Here is a 21,994-nt window from a genome sequence, read left to right on the forward strand (position 1 = left end):
ACGGAGCTGCGGAACTCTCCGGCTCCTCCGGTGATCAATTTTCATCCCCATTGCAGAGTTGCCTGCCTCTAGACCTGCTGTCGGTCCTGCTGTTAGTCAGCTGCTGCTGTCTCGCCACAGGTCACCCTCGTGAGAGGGTTGATGGAGGGAGGTGTGCACACCCATGTGTGGTCTGCCTGGGTTTAATTACACTCCGTTAAAGGATGTTGAGCAGTGTCAGTATTGTCTCACGCTCAGCGTATGATGTATCAAACCCACTGCATGAGGAGGAAGTTTAGGATAAAGGCTAAACTCATTTATTATTAATTAAACTCGTTTTTTTTATTAATTAGCTAGTGTTTCAGATTAGTAGACATGACTGTCTAATTTATAGATATATGAAATCTAAAATCTGGATATATCTATATATGGTGATATGTACTGATTACTGTCCTCAACCTATCCTAAGTTTGTATCCTAAGTCACTTATGTGGTGCGTGTATGTGTTTGCATACTCTATGTGTCTGTGCATCCATAGAAAGCCTCTGAAATGGGTCTGTACAGATACTCCCATAACTGCACTGACTCTGTGCAGTTCAGAGGACTGTTTGTTGTGAACTGTTAGCTTTGGCTTTGTCCACTGTTCCCCGGTCCCGTTTGAAAAGCCTAGCTTGAAATTATGCTCCAGAAGCAAAATACACAGAAGGTTTATAATCAAATCAATTAGGGCTTACTCTTCCCGGTCTCTGCAGGCAGCAGGAACTTGGAAGGGAGATGTTTTTCTAAACCTGGGCAATAAGAACTGACCAATGGACTTCTCTGAAGGAAAAAAGCAGAGCCTCTAATCTCATTAGAGCCAGTGGTGTCACTGTGAAAAAAGTCATCAGTGTGTGTGTGTTTGGTAACAACCCATGGTCAAAAGCGACAGGTTTTTCTGTGCCATACTGTTTTTATAAGAGCCGCCTTTGACATGAGGATGGACTTGACAGCTCAGGCCTCCTTGTACCCAAGGCAGAGTGACTTTTGGCATCATTTTTCAGGACATGGGTGTTAGTGGTCAGGCAGCCCCTGGTGTGACCCCAAGGCCTGGCACATGCGTGGCCTGCATGTCTGCCACACTGCCTCTGCCCAGACTCACAAAACTAGCTGCCATATTTTGCACTCTAACCTATTAACCTCCAGAGTCCAGCTGCATTACAGCATACCCTTACTGCATACCCAAGCCCAGTTTCAGCTTATGCAGATAAACGGTTAGGAATGGCGCGCACCTGTTGCTCAAAATGGACAGCTTTGAACACTCTACAAACATTTTATGAACCTTAAGAACCTCATCTGAAAATCCCTTAGTTTGACACCACTAGTAAAACTGGATGGCTCTTTAATGGTTCTTCACTAGCAGCTAGCAGCTTTTATGTCAGCAAACTCTGCACACAATGGTTCTGTGAGTCTTTACTCAAAACCAGAAATACTTATTCTGTCTTTCCTCCTTCTCTCTCTCTCGCTCTCCCTTACTGCGTCCCCTCGTGCTCCCTGTCTCTTCATATGGCACTAATTGGCAAAGCGAGTGATGTTAAGCTCCTGTAAGAGTCGTACTGTGATAGCCTAGAGACACACAATAGACTTTGCGAAGAGAGAGAATGAAGCATTGTGGGAGCTTTCACGTCAGGGCTCCCGCACATGGCCGGGGCCCCAGAAATATCTCCTCCTTTTGTGCATTTTTGTTCAGCCAGCCTCGACTGCTGCCGCTGCCTATTGAGCTTGCGGGGTCCACCCCTCCCTCTGGATGTACGGCTCAGTTTGGACTGGTCTCAGATAAACACCCTTCAAAGCGGTTGCCTGGACACAGATGAGCCATGCTTGTGGGTAAGAATGTGCTGGTAATGGCCGCAATGCCGAGGGGTGAGCGGCGTGCGTGCTGGCTCGTTGCTGCTGTCGGGCCTATTTACGCTTCCTTTTGCCATCCTTTCATCTTGAACGTTTCCTTGCACGTTTGTCAGGCGTGTGAGGCTTTGAGGCGCTTTGAAGCGCTGCTGTAAGTTGACTTCAAATTAGACTAAAGTGTTTGGAAATGCAGTGTGCCCGCTTCAGTCAGTGCCATCATGTATACACATCTTGGTGTGTACACACACACACACACACACACACACGTGCACGCTCTCTCTCTCTCTGTCTCTTTCACACATCTGTGTTTCTTTCACACATCTGCATTCCCTGTAACGTTTGCATTCGTTTGCACTTATCCTACCTGGACATTTCCATATTATGTACCTTGTCCTAGCGTGCTTCTCGTTGCTGGTTAGATGTCAGTCATGTGGTCAAAATATGAATATGGGAGCACACGAGCTGCTGGGCTTGGTTTGTTTGCCTCTCCATTGCATGTCTCGCTCTTCTTCACGTATCCTCTGTTTACTATTTCTTACTCGGTTTCTCTTCGCAGTTTCACTGACTCTCAAGGGCTCTTACTCAGACCTCTTTATGTATCCATTTCATTCTGCCTTTCTATCCTTCTCATTTGCATATAAATGTCAAGAACCATCTCTCTCTCTCTTTGTCTCTCTCTCTCACACACTCTCTCTGTCTTGCTCTCTCTTCCCAATTTGTCCACAGACCTGCTCTGTCAGTTAATTGCTGCCAGTGTCAGGTGATTGATGTTTTCTGGGATTTCAGAATTTTTAGATCTTACTCATGTGTCACTATTTACTTCCACAGATGTGAATCACGGATGACAGAATCTGCGTTGGGGGGGAAAACGTCTGGTGTTCTGTCTCTTGTTCTTTATTAGCCTTTTAAAATTTAAGCCGTCATAGGTGGCAAGGTCTATTTTTGCAACCGGCAGATTTGTCTGGCATGACTGGATTGGCAGTTGTCTTTGAAGGACTGTCATGCATTTTCATGAGCCCGTCGAACGCTCAATATTCACTGTGATAACACAAGATTGCTTTCTCTCTAGCAGCTATCATTGCTTTATCAAATGCTACCTTATATTTATTTATATAGTACCAGTAACTGCTAGCATGGGCAGCGTTAAACTACCAATTGAAATGTCCCGTTTTACAAAGGCACATTAAAATTATATAACTACCTGATAATTGTGCCTAGTGTCTACAACCGATACCGCTGGTCTGATGAGTGTTTGTGCACCTCAGAAGCAGTATGGAAGAAGCTTGGTAGAATGCTGACTAAAGAGGCCCATTGTATACTATAGTTTGTCAGGTTTGATGTTGTAGGCCTTCCCTGATCATTGGGGCGAACAGGTTAATCACACACACACACACACACACACACACACAGATACGTGGCCATCAGCCTCAGTCTAGGGCCTGGTAGGAGTTCTCCACACAGCCTGAAGTATGGCTTCACTTAATAAAGTGGCAGCTGTCCTGAACACGTGCATATGCACACACACAAAAATCCAAGCTGGAGCTAAACAGCTTTTTTCAAAATATAAACACCACAGCTGGTAACCCATACAAAGTGTGTGCGCATGCGAGCAAGCATGAGCACGTGTGCATGTGTATGTGCGTGTGTGTATTTAATAAGCAGTTATATGTTTGTTGCATGGATTCCAGTCGAATTGGCATGATGCACCTCAGCACCATGGACAGTGGTAGCTCAGTGGTTAAGGTACTTGTAATAGGAAGGTTGCCGGTTCAAGCCCCACCACTGCCATGCTGCCACTGTTGGGCCCCTGAGCAAGACCCTTAACCCTCAGTTGCTCAAGCTGTGTTCAGACGAAGCGTCAGCTAAATGTCATAAATGTAAATGTACCTCTCTATCTGTGTGTGCTGAATTGCACTTAGGGCTGTGATGGTATGGATGTTTTCTTATCACTGTGAAAAAGCAACATTTTCTCCTGGTTTAAAGAAAAAATGACTAAAGATTTAACCCCACCCCACCCCCCACCCCCCACCCCCCACCCCCACCCCCCCAAAAAAAAAAAAAAGAATTCAGCTTATACATAGGCATGGATAAGTAATAAAACTTCTTTATTCTTCAAACAGAAGATGATAAGCTTTAGACAAAATTACAGCAATAATAATAATAATAATAATAATAATAATAATAAAGAAATAGCCTTATTGTGCAACATAAAAAGGAGACATATAGTGAGTCACTCTCAGTAAGTAGGCTAGCCTATAAGTTGCTAACAACAATAACAAAGTGCAACATAAAAAGGACAAATTAAGTAAGTGCCAGTAAGTAGGCTAGCCCATCATTCAGTACAATAAGTGCTTGTACAACTACTCATTGGGCCACTAAAGTGAATCGGCAAATCCTATTGGTTTATTTTCGGTCTTCATGTTTCTAGCCTGGAAAACCAACATGTTTACATTGTCCTGTTTATGTCCAGTATTGCCAGCCGCAGTGAACACACGCTCCAAGTGAGTGCTCGTAGTGTATGGTTAATTCAGGATGGTTCATTCTAATATGCTACCTTGAATTAGACTTGTTTTTCTATAATCGCTGCATATCGCCTCGTCCAGATTCACCAGCTGCCCATTGTCGTGTGTGTGTGTGTGTGTGTGTGTGTGTGTGTGTATGTATATGTATATATATATATATATATATATATATATATATATATATATATATATATATATATATATACACACACATAGATATATATATATATATATATATATATATATATATATATAGATAAATATATATATATATATATATATATATATATATATATATATATATATATATATATATATATATATATATATCTATATATATATATATACATACATACATACATACATACATACATACATACATACATACATACATATATATATGCATATATAAAACCCCCTGAGCTTGGACAGAGCAGAGTCACAAAAGCATTTCACTGCGAGTTATACCATGTATGACTATGTACATGACAAATAAAACTTTTAATGCGGATATTGTCACAGCCCTAACTGCGTTTATGACTCGGCGCCGTCCTCATGTTGCAAAGAATCACGTCCACAGAAATGAACCGAGCTGATGTGAAATCCTGAACCAGTGCAAGAATTATTGATGTTCATGAGTGAGCACAAATCAAAGATACCAGAGGCCATTAAAAATGATTTGCATCTCTGCTTTGAAAATATTCCCTCCTCTAGCTGCAGTTTGCCTCAGGTTTATCCAGTTGTTCAATGAAAAAAATAAATAAATCAACACGCACTTTTCACTGAAAAATAATCGTAAAACCGTTCTTACTGTTCTATTATACTATTATTCTATTCTACTAATACTGATGTAAGACAATCAAAAAACGGTACAGACGCAGTTGCTTGGAGACTCAGGGACACATTCCTCCCGGTGCCAAGATGCCCTAGAATGCCCTCCTTCACTCGGCACCTTTTAGAGGTGGTGAGGGCGAGCAGTCAGAAAAGCAACGCTTACTGCAAAATCGAAAATTCTCTAAACCCTGCCTTCTAAATGGCCCTGCAGTATGTTTCAGTGAACTCGGACACGTCGAATCGGTTATTTAAGGCTCCGACAGAGGGGGGGGAATGGCAGCAGATAAAGGCTGAGCTCTATTGGTTTAGTATAAAGATTTGGATTCCACTAATGAAACTCAACTCCTATGCCAGGTCCTGATTAGTGGTGTCTGTGTAAATTGGAAATTTAAATAATCGAGCGAAATGCTCTTCTGGAGGCATAAGGATTCCAGTTCCATTAATAGTGTTTGTATTTTTTCATATTTTTTGCTCACTCACATGCATTATATACCATTGATATCACCATGAGTATCACACACTCCGCACTGTAGAGACTCTCACTTTCTCATTTACAGTCTACACAGAACTTCTATAAGAACGTTTGTAAAAGCTTCTCTTTCTATTGGTAATGCTCCCATTCTGTCTTTTTCTTACTATAATTTTCTCTCACTCACCCTTTCAGTCTTTTCATTCTCTCCCTCTCATTTGCAGAGAAGGAATGACCACTGGCAGTTGAAGCGTAGAGGGAGACCTACCTACCTACCTGTCTGCCTATCTCTGTCGGTCTGTCTGTTTGTCCATGTCTACTTATCTGTCTCTGTCTGTTTGTCCATGTCTACCTATCTATCTGTCTATGTCTATCTATCTGTCTGTCTGTCTATGTCTAGCTATCTCTAGCCATCTCTCTCTCATGCAGGGCAGGTGCAATGTAAGGGATGGATCCTCAGACACACTCACTGTTGACAGTCATAAGCTATATACTGCAGAGAAGTGTTAAAGTCACAGAGATGCCCCTTATTGTATTCATTTATCCGACTTATTTCCAGTGACTTATTTTGGTCTTACTGAAGACACTATGGAGTGTATACTTGATTTTCTCTGGCTAAAACCAGTTTCATCCTATAGTTATAGAAATAAAATATATCAAATCTTTTCAGTTAAGAATTATAGAGTTCAAGAGAGTTTCTGTGAAAGTAATTTTCTGTATAATTAGAATCTTAGTGCTTAGATGCTACAATGTACTGATTTCACAAAAGGGTCCTTCAGTTTATAACAGTAGTTGGGATTTATCTTTCAGAGATCAGATTTCCTTCTGATAGATTTTTTATTTTAAGCAAGCTGAAGTGTCTAGGATACAGATAGTTTGATGTCATTCCATGAACATTACTGACCATCATTGTGTTATCCTTGTATCTGAATATCAAGTAAAGATATCCTCTTACATTTTGATGAATAATGAATTCTGATCCTGATGGTGTATGTGATGGCTTTACATATCTCCGTGTGGCCATGTGTATACACGCATGTGTGCATGTTATTTTCCTAGTCTTACAGAAATAACAATTGTCTTTTTCTCTCTCTCTCTCTCTCTCTCTCTCTCTCTCCCCCCCCCCCCCCAGTTCAGTGGCGGCAGGCCTCAACTCTCCTGCCAAGACCAACTCCATGGAAAAAAAACTACACCTCAAAAGTAAAGAACTACAAGATACCCAAGACAAATGTCACAAGGTAACACATACAGTGGGTATCTCTGTGTGCACGTGTTTGTGTGCATTGTGAAGATCAGATGTCCTCACAAACCCAAAAAAGTCATTGTAACATTGATCATTTGAGGACATTTTGATCACCCCCACTTATTTGCATGAAATGAAACTGAGGCAATGCTATTGAGGCCATGCTAATCCACTGTGTAATTATAGTTTAGTTAAACCCATACAGGAGTAATGGGATTTGAAACCTTATTCACTTTTGGAGCCAGTAGTCAGTCTGACCTCCCATTTTATTAATAGCCTCAATTAATTGATCGATTTAGCACAGCTTAATTAGCAGCAGGATGGTGTCTGTAAGGAAGACACGTTCTAGTTTGCATGCATGTGCGCTTCCATGCGGCTCTACAGTGTGCAAGCATGCATGCGCAGACGCCGAGCTGCCCTGCAGTGTTCATTTGCCATTCAAGTTTGTGTGCGTATGTACGTGCATGTCCCTGTCCCTGTGGGGCGCTGCTGTAAAATGCATTTAGACCTGGTGCTTGTGTTCGTGGCGTCTCAGATGGAGCAGGAGATCTCGCGCTTCCAGCGTAAGATGAGCGACCTGGAGTCGGTGCTCCAGCAGAAGGACGTGGAGCTCAAGGCCTCCGAGACACAGCGGAGCATCCTGGAGCAGGACCTTGCCACCTACATCACAGAGTGCAGTGTGAGTGACGACCCTTGCTCCAGCACTAAGGCTATGCCATATGGACCAAAATATCATATGCGTGCATACATATATATATATATATATATATATATATATATATATATATATATATATATATATAAATAAAGGGTTGCACCTAGGGATTTTTGTTGTTGTTTTTGTTTGTTTGTCCGTTAACTTAACAACTAATTTATCGGTTATTCTAAAGATAATTTCTTTATTTGTTCATTAATATATCAATTTACACCCCACCCCCCAACACACACCAAAGAATTCAAAATAAAAATACACACACACACACACACACACACACACACACACACACACACACACAAACTGACTATGGAAACTAGATACAGGTGAGGATGTTTATAAGGGGAAGAGGTCGAGGCGACGTGAGGGACAGGGAACACAAAGGTTGTGTTCTGAATAGTCTGACGTACTACTCGTGCATTCATTTGACCCCAAATCAGTATGCTGTACGCAGTATGCGACCAAAATAAATTTTTGATGATCGTGGACGACTTTTTCAAAGCTGTAGCTTGTTCTCTGGGGGAATCTTGCTTCATAGCGACACGCCGACACGCGTTATACAAATTGGCATATTTGTGTAATGGATTACGTCGGTTACCTCCGGTTACAGTGGTCAAAATGTTTCTTGTCAAATTATTATTATATGAGTTACAGGCAGGGCCGAAGGATTTCCCTCCATAGACTTCCACATAATTCCAGGGCATCATTTTTTTCAGCCTCTTCCAATATCCACCTCACAATAGCCAATATTGCAGTAGCGACTGACTAACGGTAGTGTGGGCCTAGTGTGGGCTCTGTCTAATTTGGTTCACATTATGCGTATGTTAATACATCGGCGCCTCAGTCTAGCTGAAGGAGTAGGATGCCTTCTCCAGCCTTAAATCTCCTGGTGCTTGTAGTGCCTTATCAAGCCCAAGCAATGCATATGTGCTCAGAATGTATCCACTGTGTGCTACTAAGGGTGTTGTGAGGGCCTTGTGTATTATCTTAGGTCTGTGACGACACCCGTCACTGAAGTATGAATGTGGGTGGTGCATATCAGTAGATATAATGCCCTTTGTTGTCTGTTTGTGACAGAGGCACCTCTAGGAAGAATTATTGTATGTGTATCCGTCCCTGTATTATCATGTATGTCATGTTGTCCCTGCACCGGTGTAATGGTGTGGGTGCCTGTGTGTGTGTACATATGTGTACATCTGTCTGGGTGGGTGTGGCCGTGTGCGCGTGTACAGAGTCTGAAGCGCAGCCTGGAGCAAGCTCGTGTGGAAGTCTCTCAGGAGGACGACAAGGCCCTGCAGCTGCTCCACGACATCCGAGAGCAGAGCAACAAGCTGCAGGAGATCAAAGAGCAGGTGGAGACGCTCGCTACACAACACTGTTACGCCACATCACCGCACAGCCCTGTTACGCCACCGTTACTACACAACCACTGCCCTTCACAACCTGATAACAGAACCGCCTTATAGCCTTGGGCGCGTGCCCGCGCACACTTTATTGAAGCTCAGTGCTCGGTCCCATGATTGTGCACCCATACCTGATTGAACATTGAACAATTTCACCTCTGTCAGCACAATACCATTAAGAGGCCATTAAGATAGTGGGGTTAGAGAATAACATGTACACTGCAGTCCACAGTAACTAGACAGTGACTTAGTTCTTGTACCTTTAACTCTGTCCTGCACATTGGATTTGAAATGAAACGATGACTATAATGTTACAGTGTCAGATTTAATCTGAGGATTCGCTAGACTGAGGATTTAATCTGAGGCTTCACTAGATGTCTTCCTTCAGTGAGCTACCCTGTGGGCAGATTCACAGTGCTGCTAGGAATATTCTCAGCACTGCTTCAGGTAATGGACTGGAAATGTACATTAACCTTGGCCTTCGCTACTGCAGAAGAATTTATTTATTTATATGTTACTAATGGAGTATTAGGTTCTTAGGATTCATTGCTATTCAACGATCACAACTACACATACACAGCCTCAACCTCATACATGCACTGATGTTAGAAGCTACCTTGTGATCGCCCTCCCGTCTGTTTAAAGGGCAAAGACTGTAGTTTTTACTCAGTGTATATGTTGTCTTTCTCTCGGTTTCTCTCCCACCCTCTCCCTCCATCACACCTGTATTATACAGTCGATGGAACAGAGCTGATTCAGCAGCCTGTAATTTGTTTGCTGTTCCACAGGCGCGTGCGCATACACACACAAACATAACTGTTGAGTAGGTTTCCGCTCAGGCTAGGAACCTTGACACTTAAAACAGCCCTTGAAGAAGTTTTAATTTGCTTTTTGCTCTCTGTTAAATGATTTGAGTCTATAACGATAGTGTTATGGACACTCATGAGTTACAAAGAAGAGTTCTGATTTTTGCCGTAGTGAAGGTACATGGAGTCATGTCCATTTAAAAAAATTTCTTCCTTTTTAAATGGAGATGGAGAATGAGGATGACTGGAAGTGTTAAATAAATGAGGAGAATGTGGACTGAATTGGCAGGAAAGAGGATGAACTGAGAACAGGAAAGTGGGAGGATGTTTGGGAGAAGGGGAAATAGCAGAATGACTCATTTCTCTCTGGCGCTGCGTATGCGCGTGCACGAGCAGAGGCAAGCCTCATCTCCACGGAAACAGCAGCTATAAGTGATTAGAAACCTCTGGGGTCGGTGGCAGATTTCAGTTCAGCATCCTAATGTAGAGTTTTCCTACTCTGCATACAAAAAATGGCCCTTTTACTAGTGTGCGCGCGCGCACACACACACACACACACACATAGAGAGTGAGAGAAAGTGAGACAGAGCAGGGTCACCCCACCCTAAGACTTTGCAGCTCAGACTCACATGACAGACACCAGCACCTTACCAGTTCCAAGGCCTTCATAAAAATGCACACATGCATACAAACACACAAACTGGAATACCACCTCTCCACGCACCAAAGAATGAACAATAATGCATATTACATTGCTTAAGAAAAGATGCTTTAATGAGTCCCTTGTAATGCACACAGCCACAGGAGCCATCCCATTACACATTAAACGATTCATTGGGGGTCTCATATTAAAGGCCCATTCAGAGAATGATTAATACTGATTTAGAATGGTGGGCAGCGCACCGCTGTGTCCACACATTATCGGTGCTTGGGGTGGGGAGGGGGGTGGAGGGAAAAAAATTGCCGTCAGCGTTGTGGCAATACCGTCTTGCGGGAGATCTTCGTGGCACGCGTCCCTAAAGAGCCTGCCGGTGTTCGTCCTGTCCCAGATCAGTCATTCTGCACTGTGTGCAATCAATAGCTATCTGCTTCGGTCTACAGTACTGCCCCTTGGCCAATCATTAGGTCTCCCCTATGGATCGACCTATTCTGCCTGCGTCTAATTGCAGTCTTAAGCTGGCGTGTTTTATACTCCTGCCACACGTGCGCGCCTTCCAGTTCTGAGTTACACTCTCGCTGCCGTTCTCCTAGCGTAACTAGAATAGCGTATTTTCCCCTGAAATGTGGGACCTGTTGGGGGCGACAAAAGCCGTATTCGCACATCCTGTAGTTCTGTAGTAGTTCTGCCGTTTGTTTATCAGTTTCTGATCCTTTTTAACTATAATGCCTTTGTAATGAAACCATCAGGGCATGTGGCTGGAGGGCTGGTGACCATTCTCTCTCTCTCACTCACTCTCTCGCGCACACACACGCACGCGCGTGCGTGCGGGGGGGCTCTCACTACACTTGCTTCCCTGTGCTCCGCACTCCTTGTACTCTTGACCACTGCAGTAATACTAGCAGCACGCCCCCTTCCCACAGAGCATCACACATCATCATTCCTTTAATTACAAAGAGAGTGGCGCTCAGAGGCGTGAATCTGGCCCTTGGCTCTCTGCTCGGCTGTCAGGCCTGGCACGGATTTGCGGGCATCACTGAGAGTGATGGGCAAGCAGGGAGTTTTGATTTAGATGGTAATATGCCAGAGGTGAGCCTGGGGGAACGATAGCAGTGCAGGATTCGGGAGGCGGGGGTTTTTGTGCTCCAAGTGAGTTATCAGGGACTGCGGGCATTGGTGTGCCTGCCCTGGTGCTTTGGTTAGTCACACACTGCCAACCCCGAGCCATCACTCCGTGATCGTCGCGTATCAGCGTTCGAAGCCGTTTCCTTGTTCTCTCTTCTGTTTCTGGTCTCCGTCTCCTGCATAATTTATCGTCACATCATCGCTCATTAATCGTCTATCTCTGTCTCTCTCACATACTCTCACTCTCCCCTGAGGCCCCCCACCCCACCTGTAGGTGTTTGTGGCAATTGGGGGTCTCGGTGGGAAAGGTGGTTAGTACCGTGATTGATTTTGCCATTTGTCAGCGGGACTCCACAGTCTTCCTCTCCATCTATCCTGTCTGCAGCTCTCTCCATCCCCCTCCCTGCCTGCCTGAGCCATCACTCACTCATCCTCTTCCCCTCTTTCATTTTTCTCACCTGCTCTGCCGTTCTCTTTCCTTTACCTTCCCCTCCTCATCCTCGCATTCCTCTTTTTCTTGACAATTCTTCTCTCTCATTCCACCGCCATCTCTCTTCCCGCACGTTTCAAACATGCGTGCAGGGCCTGGCCGCTGACATTTACAGCGAAGGCGCATGCGCGCTCGCCGACTCGACTCTGCAGAGCCGTTTCCCTGTCGCCTCCTGGATCGATCCTGACATTTCGTTCCCCACCCGCGCCGCACCGGCTGTTGGCTCGGAAGAGTTTGACTTAAATAAAAGGAGTGTTTCCACGGCGACGGGCATGAAGTTAAAGCATCGCACGTTTCATCTCAAACCAGTGAAGTTTCCCTCTGTCGCTACTTTCAGCCTTGTGACTCATGGTTTCCCCCTCTCCTCCTGCTCAGCTCTCACTACAAGGGATTATGGGTGGCTTATTTGCTGGAACACAGTGCCATTTCGCTCGGTAATTAAACTTTCAGTGGGAACATAATAAAAACCATCAGAAGACACTTATTTATTTAGCAACTTTCATATGTGGAATTTGGTGCGAAGTGACAAATGTAGGATTAAAACAACAGTGCAGATAATGATGAATTCTGGGCAGGATGATGCTTTCACTGGTACTGCAGTTCTATGTGTGTGTCACAGAGCAGTTTGTTGCCAACCTGGTAGAGCAGGTAGAGCCTGATTCTAGTAACACCAGAGCCATGGATTCCACTCACGTGCTGTCATACTGATAAATACATATGTCACTCTGCAAAAGCGCGTCTGCCAAACACATTAAAGGTACATGGAAATGGTTTTCACATTGTTCCCTCTGCAAACTCATTTCAAGGGGTAACACCCCCCGTTATTCACACTACATTTGATTTAAAAGGCATTCAGCACATCTCAGCATTGCCTACACAATACCAGTAAGAAATCCTTTAGCAGTAACAGCAATAACCATAACAACAAAAATAATAGCCACAGTCGTAATAATAATCCAGCTGCATTAAGTCTTTTGATTAATATTGTTTTAATAACTGATTATGGTGTACAACTTTTTGGAAAGGATATAACAGTCTTTCAGTAAGAACTTAAGCTGCTAAAATGTCCACTCAGTGCTACTGTTACAGTCGGGCTGTTAAGTTGGAGTATGATTTCATAACCTGCAACCTAAGCTTTTCCTCCAGCACTTTGCTCTGCATCCAATTAATCACAGAGAGTAAATCATTTAAGTCCTGGATAAATAATGGCCTTGTCACGAGAAACAAGAGCTACATCAAGTCCGCAGTGTCCGGCGCCACCTGTCTAAAGGTTTGGTCCGTACATTCTGCTCACGGTGGACCGAGGCCGGGAGAGTTTCTCTTCTCTCTTCGCCTTCGTCATTTCTGCACAGACAGGCGGCAGTCGCGCGCGGTGGGACGCGGGAGCGGCGCGAAGTAGGCAAAGGGGGCACCGAAGAGTCGCACTTTTCTCAACCTCACACAAACGAAAAGCGAAGTCGGTCGGGCGGCGTCCAGTCAGCCCTATGCCGTAAGCGTTCGTCACACGACACGCCCATAGATGAGCTGCGAAGGGAAATCGGCGTTGCGAGGAGGCGGAGGAGAAGACGATTACAATCCCCGTGTCAGGTTGTCCTGTTCTCTTCCACACAACCCTGTCGAGCTAATTTACTGTACTGGAACGTTATAAACGATGGGGCTTGCGTTTCTGAACAGCACTACACTGGGCCACGGGTTTTGGCCCACAGCTCCGCTCACGCTCGCTATAGACGGATGAACTCGCTTGGGTTTTTAGCGACACGCCCAACGAAAAGCAGCCAGCAGCTGGCGTTTCGCCTCGCTGCAGCACGAATGCACCATGACACCGCAGCGCACCCTCCTCAGCCCACCGGCAGCCAGCGTGACACCGTCACACGCGTGCGTCTGCGTGCCGGCGGGCTTCGGACCCCCCTCTTCCCGCTTCGTCCCCTCCCGTGACTGCTCCTTTACTCGCTTCTCTTCCTGAGGGAGAGCACACACAAGTCGCATTGAAACGTCAGTTAAACATTTTGGAGACTTTTGTGATCATTATAGTGGATGTCTTCCACGAATGCGAGTAATAGCATATCATTCTTATGTTCTGTAGTTATTAAGTTAAGCTTGTATGATAATTTAATAGATGGTTTATTAAATTATGCCTAATTAATTATTTCTATGAAAGTAATTTTCCTGCCCTCCTCGTGATCTTTCATATGTCTGTCTCTTCCTTTGTAATATCATAATTAAATTGAGAGGATGTGGCTCTGTGGCTGCCGTATTCAGGAGTACCATGCCCAGCTGGAGGAGATGCAGGTAACCATCAGGCAGCTGGAGGAGGACTTGTCAGCCGCCCGTCGGCGTAGCGACCTGTATGAGACCGAGCTCCGAGAATCCCGCCAAACTAGTGAGGAGCTCAAGAGGAAGGCTGTAGACTACCAGCAGAGGATCCAGAAGGTGTGTGTGTGTGTATGGAAATGAATGAAAGAGCAAGGTCACTTTTTTTTTGCGCTCTTGGTTTTCCTCTTTTAGTGATGAAGTAAAGTTTTGCAGCCTTGTTCGTGGCCGTTTAAGCGAGAAGTGAATTTAAAGTGCTGTCCAGCCATCATGGCCATGTCGGTTAAGATGAAGGGTGTGTGCGTATGTTTGGTCCACCAGGCCAAAGAGCAGGGCAAGGCGGAAGCGGAGGAGCTGCTCACTAAACTGGAGAAGGTAAGGGTCTTGGTGGTCCTCCTGCGGCTCCTCGCAACCTCACTCTCCTGCACCTGAAACATCACTCCCCCTGTGGAGCCCTGCTGGAGGTGAGGTTTCACCCCTAATGGGCCTTTATCATAACAGGGTGTCCATGTTTCTCCTCTGAAGGAGGCCTGCAGTAACGTTAGTGTCTCTATAGCTCACAAATGCTCATTTAAAGACTCTTTTAAAGATTTTAAAGAAATGTAGCAATCTTATTAGAACACATTAGTCTACACTGAGACCTCCCTGTTTAACTAAATCAGAGAGCGAGCGTGTGCGTGAGCCTGTGTGTGTGTCTGTGTGTGTGTTGACTGACAGACAGAATGAGTGCAAGTAGATGTCAGTCACCCTAGATTGCTCACACACTTGCTACCCTCACACCTCTGACATTTTCCCCTCACAGTGAGAGAATTTTCAGTTCAGTTTGATATGTCATGCGGTTGTTAATGACTCTTTATGCCATACATAGTGACTCTTCACTCATTACCATACAATCCACAGCAAAGGAGGTGGGACTGTGTTTTATACATTTAAAAAAGTAATATAGTTGACCAAACTAACCACTTTTATTGTAACATGTACTGTATAATTGCAGTTTCAAAGCTAGTTCTGACATTGCTTGAGAGGTTGCCATTTCTCAAATCCCCTTTCTAAAAGGAGGTTCTGGGATATTACAAGGCCATTTTGTTTATTGTGGTTTAAAACCAACCTTCCACTGATCTGTGGTCTGCTGCCATCACTGTTGTCTTCTGAGAATGTCATCTAGTTCCAGTCTCTCCTTGCCCCACTGTGTTTATTTACTCACTTCTCCAAAGTGTAAATGACAGCAGCTTGGGGTATATGCTGTCTGCAGTGCCCTTCAGAATAGCTGTGTGTGTGTGTGTGTGTGTGTGTGTGTGTGTGTGTGTGTGTGTGTGTGTGTGTAGTGATGCTCTGAATGTCCTGATGTTACGATAGATCCTTTGTTTTTCAGACCAATGCTGAGCAGCAGCTGAAGGTCCAGGAGCTGCAGGATAAGCTGTCCAAGGTAGTGCTCTACACACTGTACCCAGATCAGTGGGGCAGATGGACAGCCTGATGGGATAGTATATGTGAAAAGATGAACGATCAGCTCTCAGATCAAAATAGATCATTCACGATTTCTCTTCTTTCAGTTGTTAATGTCACATATCACTGTGTCATCAGTAGTAATGCTAGTCCTTGCTAGACTCCTGTCAGACATTATTGACCTCTGACCCCCAGGCTGTGAAGGCGAGCACGGAGGCAACAGAACTGCTACAGAACATCCGCCAAGCCAAAGAACGTCTGGAGCGGGAGCTGGAACGCCTGCGCAGCAAATCCGACCCCAGCGACACCCTAAGGAGACGCCTGCGTGAAACCGAGGCAGGACGCATGCAGCAGCCCATACCACAGCACTGCCACACGGGCATCTCTGCTGATTTATGCATATGGAAAGTTAAAGTGTCTGTGTGTGTGTGTCTGTGTGTGTGTGTCTGTGTGTGTGTGTCTGTGTGTGTGTGTGTGTGTGCGTGTGTGTGTGCACACAGGAGGGCAGAAAGACGCTAGAGAACCAGGTGAAGAGGCTAGAGATGGTGGAGCGCAGAGAGAATAAACTGAAGGACGACATCCAGACCAAGTCCCAGCAGATCCAGCAGATGGCTGAGAAGATCTCGGTGATGCCCCCTCACTCCCTTCCTCCACCTTGGCTCTCTCCCCTCTTCCTTCTTTTCTTCCTGCCTCTTTGGTTGCACAAATGGTTTTCATCTCCTACCTCTTGCTTTGCCTCTCATTAACTCTTAGCTAGCACACACCTGCCACTTCATAGACTGGACAGCAAGGCATGTTTGCACCCACTCACACTTATCATTTAGTTGTAATGGGATGACCTGTCTGCTGCCGCACGCACGCACACACACACACACACACACACACACATACGCGCACCACAGACGCCTGTCTCACTCTCATCCCAGCATGAACAGCCTTTAATATTTGGCTGCTAATGCAAAGCTCAGCTTTCCTTTCTTATTCCTTTCAGCTGCTTTCTAATTTTTAGTGGCTCTTTATGGGAAGAGCCATCCAGTCAGTGTGTGTGTGTGTGTGTGTGTGTGTGTGTGTGTGTGTGTGTGTGTGTGTGTGTGTGTGTGTGTGTGTGTGTGTGTGTGTGTGTGCGCGCGCAGGAGCTAGAGGAGAACCTGAGGGAGACTCAGGCTACAGCTCAGAGGATGGAGGCCCACCTAGTTCAGAAGGAAAGACTTTACGAGGACAAGATCAAGGTAGCTGATGGTGGATCGTTGTAATGTGTTGAATACCTCTAACACAAGAAGAACACAGTTTAAAAAGTCCAAGAATATTCACACACATTTGGAAGCATCTGCACATTCCACTACTATATGGTGACTTGAGAGATGCTTGCAAATAACACTGTAGACACAACAACCACCGAAACAGCAGCGCTGTCTGTGCAGGTGCTGGAAGCTCAGATGAAGGCGGATCTAGCTGACAAGGACGTACTGGAGACAAAGCGTGCTCAGCACGAGGAGGAGGCGCGTGAGAAGTGCAAACTCCTCAGCGAGCAGAAAGCTGTAAGACTCTCCTCTCACCTCCGCTGTCCTGCCCGCAGCAAGTGGGAGAGATCTCTCTTTCTGGGCTTCCCTTCTGCCCTTTCCCAAAAAAAGCTTTGCTGGCCCAGTATGGAAATAGGTGGTCATGTCGGAGTAGCTGTGCCCAGTGCTTTTAGATTCCCATCTGGCCATTGTCCGTGAGAGAGTGCGTGCATACGTGTGCGTGGCTGGGTGTGTGCGTTCGTGAGCGAGCACATGCGTGCGCGTTCGTGCGCGTCCATGATGTGCAGATGTGCGTGCGCCTGTACGGAATTGCCAGCATGTCGACAGGCTTAGTCACGCTCGTTCCTGCAGAGCGCACAGCCGGCAGAAGCGGATTTGAGCCGGGCTTTAAGGACTTTGTTTCATTGTGGGAATTCAGCCGTCCTCCGGATCAGCCAGACGGCTGCCCTGGATCCCAGGCTCTTTTCCCCAGCACAGCCTTGCACACACACCACCCAGACATAATGACACGTCCTCCCTTTGAGGGAACACCGCGTGTTGCACAGCTGCTCTGGCTGCCGTTCCTTGTGCTTTGTGTTGCAGCCTGAATGTTTTCAGTATGGTGACGGGTTGTTGCAAACAGGCCATACTTCTGAGGTGTGATTAACGCCTGGACGTATAATCGGCCATGACGGTGTGATTTTTGTTGAGGGAGAATTATAATATGACGAGTTTTTCCACATCGTTGTAGGCAATACATGCAGTTAGTATCTGTTCATGTTAAATGTCTAACATCTATGTTTTTGTGTAGTAGTGTTAAGAACTATTCACCAGGGAATGATGTTGTGCAGTATGAGGCTAGGTGTAACATTTAGACTTGATTCAGTCTTTGTTTTGTACTGTACAGTACAGAATTGAGTGGTTTGCACTCTTGTATGTTGCAGTATTATTACCTGTGGGGTGGTATTCAGCCGTGTGTGTGTGTATGTGTCTTTGCTGTTTAGACCATCAATGCCATGGAGAATAAGATGAAAAGTCTGGAGCAGCGCATTGCTGAGCTTTCAGAGGCCAACAAACTAGCAGCCAACAGCAGCATCTACACCCAGAAAAACATGTGAGAATCTTCTACAGACCCCACACCACACCCTGAGCGTAACAGCCTTCTACGGACCCCACACCACACCCTGAGCCTAACAGCCTTCTACAGACCCCACACCACACCCTGAGCCTAACAGCCTTCTACAGACCCCACACCACACCCTGAGCCTAATAACCTTCTACAGACCCCACACCACACCCTGAGCCTAACAGCCTTCTACAGACCCCACACCACACCCTGAGCCTAATAACCTTCTACAGACCCCACACCACACCCTGAGCGTAACAGCCTTCTACGGACCCCACACCACACCCTGAGCCTAATAACCTTCTACAGACCCCACACCACACCCTGAGCGTAACGGCCTTCTACGGACCCCACACCACACCCTGAGCCTAACAGCCTTCTACGGACCCCACACCACACCCTGAGCCTAACAACCTTCTACGGACCCCACACCACACCCTGAGCCTAACAGCCTTCTACGGACCCCACACCACACCCTGAGCCTAACAGCCTTCTACGGACCCCACACCACACCCTGAGCCTAACAACCTTCTACGGACCCCACACCACACCCTGAGCCTAACAGCCTTCTACGGACCCCACACCACACCCTGAGCCTAATAACCTTCTACAGACCCCACACCACACCCTGAGCGTAACAGCCTTCTACGGACCCCACACCACACCCTGAGCCTAACAGCCTTCTACAGACCCCACACCACACCCTGAGCCTAATAACCTTCTACAGACCCCACACCACACCCTGAGCCTAACAGCCTTCTACGGACCCCACACCACACCCTGAGCCTAACAGCCTTCTACGGACCCCACACCACACCCTGAGCCTAACAACCTTCTACAGACCCCACACCACACCCTGAGCCTAACAGCCTTCTACGGACCCCACACCACACCCTGAACCTAACAGCCTTCTACAGACCCCACACCACACCCTGAGCCAAACTTGATTGCTTTTCGTATTTTCTCCCCATTGTTTGTGGCAAGGTACAAATCATTCCATTAAAAATGTAACTTGTTGTTTTGGTAGGTCATCACCTCACTGTTTGTGTGCGTTTGCGCATTGGGGTGTGTGTGTGTCTGTGCGTGCGTGCCTGTGCGTGCGTGCCTGCGTGCGTGCGGAGCAGGAAAGCCCAGGAGGAGATGATCTCAGAGCTGCGTCAGCAGAAGTTCTACCTGGAGTCACAGGCAGGGAAACTGGAGGCCCAGAACGCCAAGCTGGAGGAGCACCTGGAGAAGATGAGTCAACAAGAACAGAGCAAGAAGAGCCGCCTGATTGAACTGGAGACCAGGCTCCGAGAGGTGAGGGAGGGAGAGAAAGGGAGCGAGGGAGAGAAAGGGGGGAGAGCCTGTGGTGGAGGGGGAGAGAGAAGGGCAGACAGAGGAACAGATAGATGGGAGAAGGAGGGAAGGGGATGAACATGTGTTGAAGGAAGGTAGGTGGTATAGAGTGAGACAGGGAGGAAAGAGTCACAATAAGCCATTTCAGAAAGCTGCACTAAATGTGTAGCAAGAGTGTGATGCGGGTAGACAGATTATTACGAGTGAGTCACCAGAAATATAAAGAGATTTTGTTCTTTTTGTATTATAAAATGGACTCAGAATAGTAGTACAAATTATAGACATTAACCTTGAAAACTCTGGGCTTATTATTTAGTTATTAATCCCAAGGTATATATTCAGTGACTGCTGTGAAGTATTGAGTAACTACACTGAAAGGTAATATGAAAGGTATGTAGTTACAACAGTAAGGTATAAGAGTCTGGACCCACTGGCAGGTCCTGGGAATTTATTTTCTTGCTGGTGCTCTGTTAAATTAATGATTTTTGTATTTCATTTGCTGCATAGAACTGAAATAAACACCTACTTTTTTGAATGAAAAAAAGTGTTGCCATTATGCCTTTTTTTTTCTTTCACTGGCATTGTGTGTGCGTGTGCGCGCGTGTAGATGGGCCTGGAGCATGAAGAACAGAAGCTGGAGCTGAAGAGGCAGGTGACAGAGCTGACCCTGTCTCTGCAGGAGAGAGAGTCTCAGATCAGCAGCCTGCAGGCAGCGCGCCACGCTCTGGAGAGCCAACTGCAGCAGGCCAAGACTGAGCTGGAGGAGACCACAGCAGAAGCCGAGGAGGAGATCACCGCTCTTCGAGTGAGACACACACACACACACACCCCCTACATAGGCTCCTATGAAGGAGTGTACATCTCTGGCGGCAGCATACACACACACACAGATATGTAGGCTGTGCTTTATTATATAATGACTTTAGTATAGTCATTTATTTTAGTCTATTATTTATTCATGTTATCATATATAGTTATTAATTTTAGTGGGCTTAAATCTGCCTACATAATTTCCCAAGGTTTACTAAACAAGACACGTACACGCACACACAAAACACTAAAACACAGACACAGTCTTCTTAATCTTGATGCCATGCCTGTCCGCTTGTCCCCATGCCAGGCTCACAGAGATGAGATTCAGCGCAAGTTTGATGCACTGAGGGACAGCTGCTCGGTAGGTAGTGTGTATACACACACGCACGCACACACAGTCTCCAGAACCTAACAGAACTTTTATGTCACATCCATATCCAAGTATATAGAGGAACGAAATAAGGTCACACAGCATGTAGGGCAAGTTCTGTAGCCACAACAGTACATGTGAACAGAAGAAAATGAACATACAGTGCAGCTCACATAGTGCAAGGGAAGGCCAATAAATGAAACACAGTGGACAGGACAGTAGTAGTCTGAATGTTTAAACATTTAAACATGGCACAAGTAAAAACGCTATTCCCTGAGTGATAGATGGCATGACTGGATGTCACAGTGACATTTAGTGATGAGGGTCATGTTAAAGAGGCCGGTTCGAAATCTGTTTGCAAAGTGGGAGGGTGAACAGTGCGGGACAGCGGGCTGTTAACGGTTGTGATATCTTGGGGTGAGAAAGAACTTGTTGCAGACTGGCAGAAGTAGGCCGGACGCCGCGGTGCCTTCTGCCAGCCGGCAGGGAGGCAGAGACAGCGTGGGAGGTGTGGGAGGGCTCTTCCACTAAGCTGGAGGCCTGCCTGAGGCAGCACCGGCGACGTCCGTCCTGAATGGGAGGTAGACTGTCCACAGTAGGCTGTAGAGACAGAGACCTAATCCTAGGCCTAATCCAGAGAGTCCAGTAGGGCACGGGGCCAGTGCCAGTGGCCACGCTCTCGTAGTCGGGTGCCCCCTTTTCCCTACCCTGCAGCGGCCACCTCAGTGGTCACGATGGTGTGTCCTGTGTCCTGCGGCTGCAGGTGATCACAGACCTGGAGGAGCAGCTGACCCAGCTCACGCAAGAGAACGCCGAGCTGAACCAGCAGAACTTCTACCTGTCCAAGCAGCTGGATGCCGTGACAGACGAGAGTGAGGAGAGACTGCAGCTGGGCCAGGACGTGGACCGCCTGCGCCGCGAGGTGGCCGACAGGGAGATGCATCTCAACAACCAGAAACAGGTATAC

General features: G+C 46.2%; 1 protein-coding gene across 1 annotated transcript in view; it reads left to right on the plus strand.

Annotated features, from left to right (window-relative positions):
- Nucleotides 1-21,994, plus strand: part of cita (citron rho-interacting serine/threonine kinase a) — a 53,337-nt gene that overhangs the window by 17,102 nt on the left and 14,241 nt on the right. The window contains exons 11-25 of the mRNA XM_035527458.1: nt 6,818-6,923; nt 7,464-7,607; nt 8,876-8,995; nt 14,385-14,555; nt 14,757-14,810; nt 15,808-15,861; nt 16,077-16,217; nt 16,382-16,507; nt 17,015-17,110; nt 17,303-17,419; nt 18,385-18,494; nt 19,631-19,805; nt 20,452-20,649; nt 20,965-21,018; nt 21,791-21,988. Of these exons, the coding sequence (XP_035383351.1) occupies nt 6,818-6,923; nt 7,464-7,607; nt 8,876-8,995; nt 14,385-14,555; nt 14,757-14,810; nt 15,808-15,861; nt 16,077-16,217; nt 16,382-16,507; nt 17,015-17,110; nt 17,303-17,419; nt 18,385-18,494; nt 19,631-19,805; nt 20,452-20,649; nt 20,965-21,018; nt 21,791-21,988 (1,864 nt within the window). The remainder of the gene's footprint in view (nt 1-6,817; nt 6,924-7,463; nt 7,608-8,875; nt 8,996-14,384; nt 14,556-14,756; nt 14,811-15,807; nt 15,862-16,076; nt 16,218-16,381; nt 16,508-17,014; nt 17,111-17,302; nt 17,420-18,384; nt 18,495-19,630; nt 19,806-20,451; nt 20,650-20,964; nt 21,019-21,790; nt 21,989-21,994) is intronic.

The sequence above is a fragment of the Electrophorus electricus genome, chromosome 6, assembly GCF_013358815.1.
Source record: "Electrophorus electricus isolate fEleEle1 chromosome 6, fEleEle1.pri, whole genome shotgun sequence".
Classification (NCBI taxonomy): Eukaryota; Metazoa; Chordata; class Actinopteri; order Gymnotiformes; family Gymnotidae; genus Electrophorus; species Electrophorus electricus.